General features: G+C 29.7%; 1 protein-coding gene across 3 annotated transcripts in view; it reads right to left on the bottom strand.

Annotated features, from left to right (window-relative positions):
- The window catches only part of Dh44 (Diuretic hormone 44), a 123,910-nt gene that overhangs the window by 38,672 nt on the left and 71,620 nt on the right, over window positions 1-13,618 (bottom strand). For 2 of the 3 annotated variants that reach the window (XM_015979666.2, XM_064356534.1), the window contains exon 2: window positions 12,003-12,035. The exons of the other annotated variant lie outside the window; for it this stretch is intronic. In XM_015979666.2, the coding sequence (XP_015835152.1) occupies window positions 12,003-12,035 (33 nt within the window). The remainder of the gene's footprint in view (window positions 1-12,002; window positions 12,036-13,618) is intronic. 3 annotated transcript variants of the gene reach the window in all.

The raw sequence follows: 13,618 nt of genomic DNA, 5'->3' as shown, positions 1-13,618 counted from the left end.
TTTCTAGGTAAAATTTTATTTGTTGCTACGTTTTATCGGTAAATCCCTCTACCATAACTATCTATTTAGCAAACAAAAATGTCTCGAAATCAATACTCATCGTAATGGGGAAAATATGAAATAAAATCGTATTTTGTGGATATGTAGGTTACACAAACAAAGAAAATTGAATCCAACATTAACAAACAAATGGACCGTGATATCTGCACGTGAACAATTTAGATTAGTAATTAATTTAGAAATGTGGTAAATTTTCAATTACGTCTTTTTGAGTTAAATTTTACACAAAATGTTATCTGTTTTATTAAATGTAACAATTAACAACACAAATAATTCATTTACATGACTAAACAAATCGATTATTCTATAAGTGAGGTAACACTTATTTTCCCGTCAATCAGATTTTGTTTGTCAAATTAATTATTTAGCGTATGACCCTTTTCCAACCCTTTGTATTGACTTGGATATTTTTAGTGGCAGTAAAAGCTTATCAAGCTAAGGCATTTTAATGTATGTTTTTCCTGTTGATCGTTTTATTGCAACCGAACTTTAATCTGGAAGTTACAATCGATGATATTTCCAAAGATATTTTTATACGTTCCTATTTTTACTGTCATGCTCAGGTTTAGGTAGATGCTCGGATTACTTAGATTCGAAGAGTTTGACATAAAAGCAACCGCAACTTATTTATGTGTTCATTTAAAAAATTACGTAAAAAACTTGTGCTATTTTCAGAGTGTTGGCGATAATTGAACTTTACGGTTTTCGGCGAAAAGTTCTACTTTGTGGTGGTTGCGCTAATTTTTGGTTGCTCGCTTTTAGTGCTCGTTAATATGAGTTATTAACAACATTAAAAGCAATTATTAAATGTTCGACTTTTAATTACAAAAGCAAGTAATTTTCCATTTCAAAAGGTTAGAGCTGACGTAAAGAAAAACAATTAGTAACAAAATGTAAATTTACTCTAGACTAAAAGCCCTCTTTAGGAGGAAACAGTTTAGTTAAATACCTGGATTCGCTCTACCACAATAAAGAGATTAACTAAAAGTTTAAAAACGAAGCGTTTCTGGCATTTACAACAAAGCTGTCTACGAAGTGAAGGGATTTTTGTGGGGATTTATTGACAGTCATCGATTAAAAGCTTGAGACAAGAGGTTTGATAGTTTCGGTGGTGTTTTGACACGACCAACAAATTGAAGAGATGTCATTACAACGTGGAGAGGTACCTGAGCTGATATGTTCTATTATGTTGGTGATATCAGAGGGAAAGCTGCTCCTAAACCTCTTTAATCTCAATTGTGGTTTATTGATTGCTGGCGGAAACTCTAACTTGACGAAAAATCATACAATTCTTGGCGATTTTAACTCCGTTTTAATTGTGACATTTCATTCCACCCAATTCATACATTTAAGCAAAAACAATGCCAGATTTTGAATAAAAGACGGCAAAACTTGTTAGAAAGTCGAAGTTAACATGTTCAATTTTCTGAATAAAAGACATTTAATACTTTACTTCCTATGTTATGATTTATACAAATTAAACTGTGTTCAAATAGTTTTAAATACTGAACATTGAAAGAAAAATTCTAAGAAAGATGATGTAGGTTGTGTTCATTTATGACATAGAAGATTTGAACGTCGAGATTCTGAAGGAAATATTTGAAGAAGATTTCGTCACATGAATTTCCATATCGAATTGTTTCAAATGTCTTAATACGTGAGACATGTGCAAAAGGAAAAATGAAAAAATATCAAATCACCGGCAACATTAAATAAAACACTAAAATAAACTGTTGTTTCAAAACTACTAAAACGCCAACGTCGCATTTTCTCTCAAAATTAGCTGTTATGAATTATTCAAAAAAATTATGGCTATTGTAATTCATACTTCCAATGAGAGTTCTAATCATTAATAACTATTTTACAACTTATCAATCTTATTTAACAAAATAATTTGGTAAAATGCGACGTTGGCGTTTTTATAGATTTGAAACAGCTAATAGAGTTCTTATTTTGGGAGAGTTGGGACACTGAACGTCAAACCGAGCCAATTTTGTATTATGTGGATAAAGTATACTCAGTGTCATAAAAATTGCAACATTAAGAAGGAATAGGAAGTTTTTGATGAAACTTGGCACAAATGTTAGACTATTAGCAAGTATTAAATGATTAAAATTTGAACCTTTTTAATCAAGTGGTAAGGGGGTTTTAACACTTTTACCAGCAAGTGTTTTTCTTCCAATTTTTTGCTTTTCTAACAATTGTTGAAGTGATTTTTTGTAAATTCGTTTAGTTTTAAGTGTTATGCAAACGAAAATATGCCCAGAGTATGACAAAAAAGAAATTACCAACAATTAAACATACTTTAAAGAAACACAATTTTTGTGAAACGAATAGGTGTTTTTTCATTTAGAGAAATTGCTATTTGTTTGAATAGTAATACAAGTACCATTACACGATGTTATCAGTCATTGATTAGAGAAGGTTCAGTACAAAGCAGAAGAGGAAGCAGACTTAAGAAAAAACAAATGAAGTCCAAAATCGTCATTTTCGGATTATGGCAATAATTCAAGAACAAGAAAATTTTCTGACAAATGGTTAAGTTTGAAGGTCTTCGTACTTCACTTCTGACTGTTTACCATCGAATTAGGTCATTTGGACTGCTTTTTGTTGGATTTCCTAGGTATGGGAGGAGTGAACAAAAACACAGCTTAAACCTGACACACTAAAACTTTTATATCGAAAGACAACGTGTTTCAACCACAAAGTGGTCATCCTCAGGTGAAAATATACACTGTATATATTGACCACATTATGCGTTGTGTTAAGAAATTAAGGTTTGATGGGTAATAGAAGACGACCTTCAAACCCACCCATTGGGCAAAAGTTATAGCCACACTCCGAAGACAACCATTTTGGACTCCCTTTGTTTTTTCTAAAGGTATGCTTTTTCTTTCGCGCTGTGCTGGGCCTTTAGGCGATGCGTGATAACACTGCTTAATGGTACTTCGATTTCTATCCAAACGACTAGCAATTTCTCTAAATGAAAAACCTCTATTTGTAGTCTAAAAATTATGCCTCTTTCAAAACTACTTAAATTGTTAGTAATTTTAGTTTTGTCGTCTCTACGCCTAATTGCGCTTTTAGAACATTGAAACCTAAACGAATTTAAAAAAACACATAAGTAGATACTCAGAAAAGCAAAAAATTAGAAGACCACTTGGTGGTAAAACAACTTAAAACAAGTTAAAAATTTCCTTACCACTTGTCACTTGATTAATTAAAATCGTTCAAATTTTAATCATTTATTACTCGCTTTTAGTCGACCATTTGTGCCAAGTTTCGTCAAAAAAATCAAATCTCTTCTTGGTGTTGCAATTTTCATGACATTGAGTATTCGCTTCCAAGCGAAATTGAAGATTGACTAAAGTAATATTTCATGATAACAATGCAATGGGGACAGAAAATAATTAGTTTGTAAAATGTTGTAAAATGCAAATTAGGGTTTCTTCGGGTAAAAATCTTTATTGCTCACTTCGTCATACTTTTCAAAACAGATGTTGACATGAGCCTTAGCCGAAGCAAGCCCGAAGAAACCCTAATTTGCATTTTAGTGCCGACTAATCATTTTCTGTCCCCAACTATAGAATATTACTTTAGTCAATCTTCACTATTTCGCTTGGAAATGAATATATATATTTCTATCCTGTTTTATTAAAATTTTTGTTAGCAACTTATGTCACAGGTTTACGAAAATAATTTCATTTTTGTCAAATGAACAAGATGACATAATTTTACGTCAAATTTAACCAAGGACGCAGGAAACGTATGAATATTAGGATTACTATCTAAAAAAAGAAAATAATTGAATACCTACAAATATTAACGTTCACGTTTCTGAAATTTATCGATATTTGTTTTTACATTAAATACATAAATTAAAACTTAGTTCAATGTTAAAAATGCCATTCTTATGGTCACAATTTTAAATTGTGACATCTCGTCCCAAAAATTGGTCATCAAAAACCAAGTCATCGTTGGCGCCTCGTCCTTAATCCGATTCGTCCGCTAAAACTCTATTTTGCGGACTTGTTACATAAATAACTATTACAAAAAAAACTATATTTTGTGCATTTTTTGATATACGTAGTTGTTAATGATAATGTTTTTTTACTAGTAGGTTTTGCTAAGTTTTTTAAATAATTAGTTCTCAATGATAAAACAACACCTCTTTTTAATAATTTAAAAAAATACGACATAGAATACAATAGGCAATGTTGATTTAAATATAGTTAAGTAATAAAAACTTCTGGAAATAAAAAGAATTTAAGCAACTTCATTGTTTTACTTTTCGAGAAACTTATAATTTTTAATAAGTGGCAATAGTTTATTTTCATTATAAGTCATTTCGTGTTTTTTGGACTATTACTCAAATAAAAACAATTTTCTGGTAACTTTAGTTTAAACTTCTTCAGGCCGTCATGAACAGGTTGAAGAATATTCAATTAAAATTTAAACGTTGTCAGAAAATTGTATTTTTTTAGTGATAAAAAACATCAAACACTTTTTCTTATACAGGGTGGACAGAAACACATTAGGAATAAATAATTTTTTTGTTGGTAACATTTTAAGTCTTTTTTTAATATCTGAATCTTAGATTATAAACACTATTTTAACAAGTTTTCCGTACCAACGTGTTTTCACTATTGTAAAAACACACTTCCCAAAGCAACGTGTTTTAAAACAGGTTGTTTTAAATTAAATTTAAAACGTTTAAATTTAAAATTAAAAAAAATAATAATTTAAAACACGTTTTGTTCCAACAAAAAAAATGAATAACACTCATGCGAATGTTCTTAATTGTTAGATATAAAGCAAAAATTAAATTGTAAGTAGGCAACTTTTAATACATCCTTCTTCGAATGCGTAGCTAGCTGGAAGAAGATTTATGACGGGTTTAGGACGCACCGCAGGAGGTAACCACCATTGGGGTGACCCACAATATAATAATTTTATTGCATTTGTTCAAGACAGAGAAATGTATCGGCACAAATAGGAATTTTAGCGATTTCTCTAATAGTGGTATAAAATTAAAGCACATGATTTCGGAATTAATTTTTTTAACAAAATAATTAGGTACCTATAGATTTGCATTACGTTTTTTTTGTAGACACTGCTATCAACGTATCTTATGAGATTTTGAAATACGAGTAATCACGCTCGCTATTTTTTTGAATACTTTTAACAATAAAATTATTCCTGTTTTAAAAAAAATATAAATTTAATTTTGTAGCATGAAGTTCTTTGGTTTTTAATAAGCGATTTGAAAATTTTGTGGTGTAAATGCCACTATTCCCTGATATTTTCTCCATAATTTTAAATACAAATTTGTTTTTGTTATTTACATTTACGACCTATGTCAACAATCCTTCTACCGCTTGGAATATAAATTTGTTCTTGACTAGTATCTTTCTCAATAACAAATACTTCATCATCATCGGAACTTGATTCAATTGACTGAAAGTTACACTCCGCGAGACTTGAAAATTCCGTTTTAGAACCCTTTCGTTGTTTTTTCCAAAAATTACGCATTATTTGTTTTCGACTTTTTCTTTTTTTTGAAAAACTTAGTTTACTATTATTACCCATAATTTTAAATATACAAAGATTTTAACTATTTACAAGTGATATAATAAGAAATTAGGAAATACACTTACCAACCAGCAGTCGCAACAAATAATTAAATGAAAAGAAATAGATAAAATTGATATTCTGCAAAGTAACAAATTAAAAACTACAAATACCACTGTTTAAAAATTACCACTTATTACAAAACACTGTGGGGCAAGCACTCTGCAAAGACTCAAAGAGTAAAGAAGTTGTAGAACTCTATGTTTTGATTATATATAAGTACCAACCACCACCTTAAACCCTCCACTAAATACAAGTCTTATGACTCATGAGCTTATGAAAAACTTTCTAAACTTTCTAATAAACATTTTTGTTTACATGTGATTTCAGTTTCAGGTACCCGATCTTTAGCAATGTTTACTTATATTTTAAAGAAATACACAAAATTTATATAATGTAAGAGTAACGCAGCTATATCTTCGCAAGCTAGTTATAGAAAAATTGTATAAATTTAATAAAAAAACGAGAAATAATTCCTAAATTCTAAAATAATACATAATTATAAAAGTATCATTTATTTTACTAGGCGTAACGTAAACAAATTATATCCCTAAGACTGGATCTTACAATCTCTCGATACGTTATTTGTACTATAATTATTACTGGGTATAGTTACAATAAATTTTTACAACAATGTATTTTTCAGAATTTATTACCTGGATAAAATTATCAGACGAAAAAGCGGGTTTAAAGAAGTTTTCATCATTTTAATGAGATATTCCTAGTAACTTCTTTAAAGTTAAACTGTTTTCTGAAAGAACAATAATGTTTCACCAATTAATTTTTTTATTTTATATTTTTTCAATGCAAGTGATCCAATTAGAAATGCACATGACACATAATATAGCGAACAGAATTCGGTTAATTAAAACATAAAACCCAATAAATAAATGGTGTAATGGTGTATTATTTTTTACAAAACTATGCTAGTATTTTATTATTCTTTAGTATCAAATTTTTTTGACAAAATAAAAAACGTATTTTTCACTGTATATTGCTTGAATCTCTGAAATGAGAGAAACTATCGTGGGCGATAGTGGAATTCAGTTTGTTTACATTATTTGCATTTTATGAGAAGGGACAAGACACCCCGAGGCGAAGGTCGGATGCCTATCCGATGATTGACAGCTGTCACTGAAAACAGGTCTAAAAAAAGTATGCAACTTGTAGTACACCAATTCTCAACAATCGCTTCGGTACCCTGAAGCCTTAAAGATCTGGGGTGTCTACGAACCCGCTGGTTGCATACCTAACAGTTCTCGAACTTTAAGCTTGTGTTTTCGCACTTGTATTATTAATAACTATATTAATTTATTTATAAATGTGCATTAAAAAAACTTAATTAATGTGATTATCTAAATAAATATTTGTTCATTAGGCTTCTATATTATTAAAAAATTAAAACTGATGTTTTGGGCATGGATCCGAGGGGGGGCATGGCCCCCTGGACCCCCTTAATTTTTTTACGCTCCTACTTGCAATGCGCTAAATAATTGTCGCAGATTTAAGAGTGAAGTTTAAAGTGGTGAAAGTCCCATTTTTCTAGGATTCTTAGTTTTTATGTAATAAATTTTTAAAAAAGTGTGTTTTCTATCAATGCAGGTTTAGATCACAATCATCAGTGTTGTAAAAAATTTGAAAATGCAATAATATTTAGGGTTTCCATTAAAAAAACATAAGTTTGTATTGTAGTTTATTTCTGAAACCCTCTGTATATGACAATAAATTTAGAAGATATAGGCGGTTAGTATCTACGTTTTGTGTAAAAAATATTTATTTTTCAGTTATTTAAAGATCAATAATGCACTTTTTTAAACTCGATGGCACACCCTGTATATTGTTGTTGTTGATAGTAAGTTTTCTGAATAGTCATTTGTTACTTTTACTTCGTATTTTCTACAAATTTACAACAGAAATAACTTAAACCATTTGAAAATTAAGTCGTTAAAAAGGCCACCTGTGGCTTGATAAATTTTCTACATGACATGACGTCAGAAGCTTTGAGAGAAAGCTTGTGAAGAGCACTTCCCACATTTCGAGGCGACAACCATTAAATCGGACTCCTTTTCACACCAACGGTCACCTTACTTTCAACGTCCGGACCTGTAAACCGCAAAGCTGGCCTCTTGAGTCGTGTTTGTCCAACAAATGGTTGAAAGGATGTCACCTGTGCGAAATTAAAAGCTTTCTTCTGCGACTTTATTTATCTGATAAATTGCCCGGTTTATTTATGGCGGAACTAATCTAATTTTTATCACACGTTGAGTGTTTGCCAAAGTTGACCCGACCATAAATTTTAACGAATTTAACGACCCACCTTCGATACGATAAAGGCCCGAATAAATCATTCACACTTACCTCTGAAAGATTCACTTTCACTTGGGAAATTGCAATCTATTATCTAGTCGTAAAGCGCAGTTTTTTTCCGGATTTTACCCCAACAAGCTTCATTTAGTGGCCATTCTACCACTTAATCGACTTACAACACATAAATCCATAATCCCAATAGGGTGAAAAATGCCTTGTTTGAGAGAAACGTCACAATTTTAATTTACGACGAGTTAGAAGCTAAACATTTACACGTAGATATTTCGCCAAAATTATTACGATGTAAATCAATTTTTGTAAATTGAAACAATTTGTTTTTCTTTTTGCCTGACAAATATCCCTTTTCAAACAAAGGAAGTGGACATAATCGAATCCATTCGAATGGAATATTATGCAGTTCCTTCAAATTTGCATTAAGGCCACCTATAATACGGGTCTTGTTAGGTTTCAATCAGTTCGGATAATTGGGATTTTAGCCTTAACATTAATGTGATTTGACTTAGATATCGTTACGCTGCGCCGTAATCACATTACACCGATTGCTGAACTAATAATAATCTAAAAACTCTAACAAATGTAAAATAAAATAATTGTTGTACACGGCTAATTGTGGAAATGAAAAGAAAAATATTTTCGCCAGCTGATAAAAAATAAATTGGAAGACCAGCAAAAAATCATTTGAAGGCGTGAAACGCGAAACGAAGTGGACGAAAAACTCTAATTCTGACCTCAATGTATTACTAAAAACTGTAGGTACCTTAACAAGTTAAATTTTTCAAGTTAAAAAAAAATGTGAACAAAGTGAAAAAGACATTTTTTGTGGGTAACATTATTAGCCTTCTTTTTAATACCTGAATTAGAATTATAAACACTATTTTAAAACACACTTCTCATAGCAACGTGTTTCAAATTAAATGTTCCAACAAAAAAAATTAAACTTATAATTTCGCATTCGTATTATTAATTTCTATGAAACTAAGTGTAACGAATTTGAATTAAAAATTAATGTAAATGCAACGAAACACATAAATTTATTGTAGAATATATTGTTAGGAGCGTAAATTACCAGGCTCAGCTTTATGTGCTAAGGTTTGCAGTCTGATTGCAATAATTATTTTTAAATTTACTGTCAGTTCCAAGCAGCTTTTTGAATTAATAATTATTTATTATACAAGATGATAAAGAGATTGTTTATCGACGAGTGAAAAAGTTAAGTTTAAGAATGACAAAGGACTTCAAGTTAATCATTTAATCATTTATATAATTTTATAATTTAATCTTATATTTATTTATATTTTTTTAATAAAAATTTTGCAAATTTAATTAAAATTTAGAAACGATAACGTTTTTAAACGTGTACCCGCCTATGGGTAGACAAATTACAGTGCCGAACTATTTTCATTGTGATAGAAACGGACAATTTAAACAATTTTAAACAACAATAAATTGTATTGCTATGAATACAAACTAATTATTAGACACTGACCGCCTCGTTTACACAAAAAAAGAAGAAAAACAGTGAAAATAACAAATAAGAATTACGCAAAATGTTATATAGAAAACTTGTTGTATTTGATGACGCCAACGTCGCATCTTTCAAAATTAACTGTTATAAATTATTCAAATTATTCATGCACTTTAAGAAAATAATAGTTGCCTACTGTAATTTATACTTTCAATGAGAGACCTAACACTAATAATTATGTTACAATTTTATCAATTTTATTTAAACAAATAATTCGGTAAAATGTGACGTTGGCATTTTTATAATTTTGAAACAGATAATGGAAATTTTTTATGAAAAAAACTAACTGTAATAACTGAATCGATTTACATAAGTTGAATACAACATTTTATTCTTAGAGTTAGACAAAGCAAGGCTTAAAATTACTTTTTTGTTGGTATCATTTTAAGCCTTCTTTTTAATATCTGAATCCTAGATTTTAAACACTATTTTAAAATATACGTTTCCGACAACGTGTGGCTACGTGTTTTTACTACTTTAAGACACGCTTCCCATAGCAACGTGTCTTAAATTAAAATTTTCTAACAAAAAAAAATTTGAATGCGAAATCGCTTAAAGTTCTCGGGTGTCTAGATTGCATAACGACAGCCCTCGAACTTTAACTTGTGTTTTCGCACAAAGAGAAATGCCAAACAGTTGTCAAAACTTTCCTACTTTTGATAATAAAGCCCTTACCAAATTTTCAGTGAACCAACAACCAACACGTATTAATTAAAACTGATAAAAAATCATAAATGTTATTATAATTATGAATATGTAGTTATTTTACAGACAAGATTTTTTCTTCTGGAACATTAAATACAAACATTTTTCCGATCACCGAAAATCACATTCAACTTTTTAAATTAAATTACTTATACAGATTCAAAATTTTTTTTTCTCCGACTTCCTCCAAGACTTAAAAAATTTAAAGTGGGAGGAGATTTTTTATAATGACATTGACTATAAGTTGTACCCATAAAAAAATTGGTACAACTTACAGTCAATGTCATTATTATAATTATTATAATTATAATTATAATGTTCATCCTCCTTTGATTACTAAAAAATTCACCAAAAATACTGACCTCGTTGACAATATTAGGAAACGTCGAAAGTATGAAAAAAAGTTGTACAATCTGTTTATAAGTTGTCAAACTTGTCTTTTGAAACCCTCTCCTTCGACAATAGATTGTCTCGTACAACTCGTATAAAACTATACTATACTATTGTATGTTTAAAATTCTTTGCGGTTTTCTAATAGCAGTAGGTAAAGGGTCGTGAAAAAAATAAAATATTATTTTCTTCTATTCTCTACCAAGGAAGTTAGTTTTGCTAACAACACAAATATTTTCTAACAAATGAGTAGGTAGTATTAATAAAATTAATATCTACGACTGAAAATTGTATTTCTAAAAATTTGTTTTAATACATGAATTTTTATAATATTTATGTTAAATTTATATCTCGTGCCAGTATTGTGTAGTTAATTATAAAATATTATATTGAATGTCAAACGCCATATTCCGTAAAAATTAAAAAAAAGTGATTCTAGTGTCACTGAAGTCTGCAGAAAGATACCATGCGATCATTTGAATTTATAATTAAAGTAGGCTTTATCGTTTTTTGACTTGGATTAAAACGCCGATTGTGATAATTAATGAAGCTAGAGAGTCACATAATAATGTTTTGAACGGTAATATTCAATTGAAACACATTTTTTCCTTAAGTTTGCACTAGTTTTTTAAACACAAAGAGAAAAAACTTTTATTATTATGTATAATAATAGTAGTTTATTATACATACAAGTAAAGAAAAGTTGTCCATTATCTGCTACGCACTCGTTTCAGAAAGGAGTCACAAGCAGATAATGCCAACTTTTTTTACAACGTTTTCTCTAAATTATAGGTACATCGAGAAATTTTTGTTAAATTTTTTTACCGATAGAATAAAAAAATCACCAAATGGCTACTTTATTCTATCGAATTTGTATTGTATGGCTTTAACTGAAGAAATGTATATAACTAGGTGTATTGCTCACTCCAAACCCGGGTACGTAATGTAAACCCAATTTTATTTATTAACAATCCTAAAAATTTTTGTAAAATGATTCCGTCATTAAAGCATCAAAATGACGGCAAATTACAAAAAATAACTAAAATGTAAGCAATTTTTACGTCATTGTTTAATTTACACTTAATTTAAACAAATATACTTGAATTAAATACTGACAACACAAATAAAGATATTTTGATATACAAATTTCATTGGCAACAAAATGGATTGCGATTTGTGATTTGTTATAAGTAAATTGAATTTTACCCTTAAATAATAAAGTTACAAACAAAAATTGAAACATTACCGGTTTCAGTCAATATTCTAAATATATTTTTTTAATTAAAAAATATCTAGTTTTCTACAAAATCATGGAATATTAATAAAATTGTAATCATATTTAGGTAACAGTTATTGTACTCACCCAATTGGTGAAAAATTCGCGTCTGCCACTCACCTGCAACAAATTAGCACAATTTAACATCTCATAATTCTCGTAATGGTCTTAAGATGATGAAAAATGTGTCCATTATCGCAATTAAAATTCATAACTTCCGCTTAATGCGGTCTCCTGAGGAAAACTTATTTGCTGGGTAAATATTTAGCGAGTTTATCTTACATCAGATTTTCAATTTTCGACAATGCGTTAAATTTCAGTAAACATCAGGGGATTTCTTCGAAATAGTGTGGATGCCTTGTATCAACTATAGCTCTGCGTGTTAAATTATTCGCAATACCAACGTGACATGTAACTCATCTTGTTGAATTAATTGCGTTTTGTGCACACCTAGTTTCGTCAAAGTTCGTTCATTTATTTAATAAATCGTTTCGCTTTGTGGATATTTTAAAAACTGGGATGAAAAGGAACGATTTTATCGTGTTGCAAAGTCAAAACACATCTGAAACATTGAAACAAAGGTCTGGGAATGAAAAATTTGTTTTTCGTACAGCGTATCACAAAGTCATCAAATCAAATGAAATTGATGGCATCACGGATGTCATGTTATTCAGTCTCTTTTAAAACGTATATATTGCACGGTTTAAACGTGTTTCGTCTGGATTTTATGAAAAAATAGGAGCCAATAAAATGATATTTCTGACAAACGAAACACACTTATTTAAAATGTATAATTTGAGCAACATTCATGTAATTTTACCAATCGAAATAAACTAAAAAGTAAAAATGCCAGCAAACAAATCGTCTTAAAAAATTTAAAGAAAATAACACTAAATAGAAAAAAAATCGGATCTGCTGTTAACAGTTTTTGGAAATTTTATGAAGAATTGGAGAATTCCGAATCCAGAGCATTGTGGAGAATCACTTCAGTAGTTCAAATACATGGTGATCCAGCTCAGCTTCAGTCTTCTGTAGCTCAGTTATTAGTAAAGTTGGACTTTGATATTTTTTTATTTCAGGAAAATATTTTTAATTATACAGGGTGTCTCAGCTAAGAGTTTTGAGCTTAAAATCTCAATTATTTGTCAACGGATTGTTATGAAATTTAGAATGCACATATTTTAGGAGGTGGCCCTTCAATTAGGGGCAAAAAATGACCTCAAGTTAAAAAATGATATTTTAAAATACATTTCTTTTATTTAAAATTAAGCCAAATTACCGTTGGATCATTAAACCCCGAAAGATAAATAATCACACAAAAAATTAACCAAATTGCTCGGCTGATCCAAGAAAAAAATTAAATTTTGTTGTTAAAAACTTAATCCAAATTTTGATAGTAATTTAGGCAGTCACCTTTTGAAACAATTGATGAAGCATTTCTATGCGGCATTTTGTGTACCACTGAAAAAAACTGTCAAAAGTGTGCGCGCTGTCAGAAAAGTAAAATTGTTTTAATTTGGTGAAATTACTTTAAAAACCAACAGTGGCTGAAATTTCTGTGTTGTAGAAAAAGGAATCAATATACGCCTATGGAAAGTGTCGTTGGACTTTTTGTGAAATGTTATTTATGAAATTTAAAGTTCAAAGAATCGTCAATTATTTGAAGACACAGGAAGCGAACGTGAACTAAATCGAGTGAGGAC

The sequence above is a fragment of the Tribolium castaneum genome, chromosome 5 (genome assembly GCF_031307605.1).
Source record: "Tribolium castaneum strain GA2 chromosome 5, icTriCast1.1, whole genome shotgun sequence".
Classification (NCBI taxonomy): Eukaryota; Metazoa; Arthropoda; class Insecta; order Coleoptera; family Tenebrionidae; genus Tribolium; species Tribolium castaneum.
This window is presented reverse-complemented; position numbering and strand designations above follow the sequence as displayed.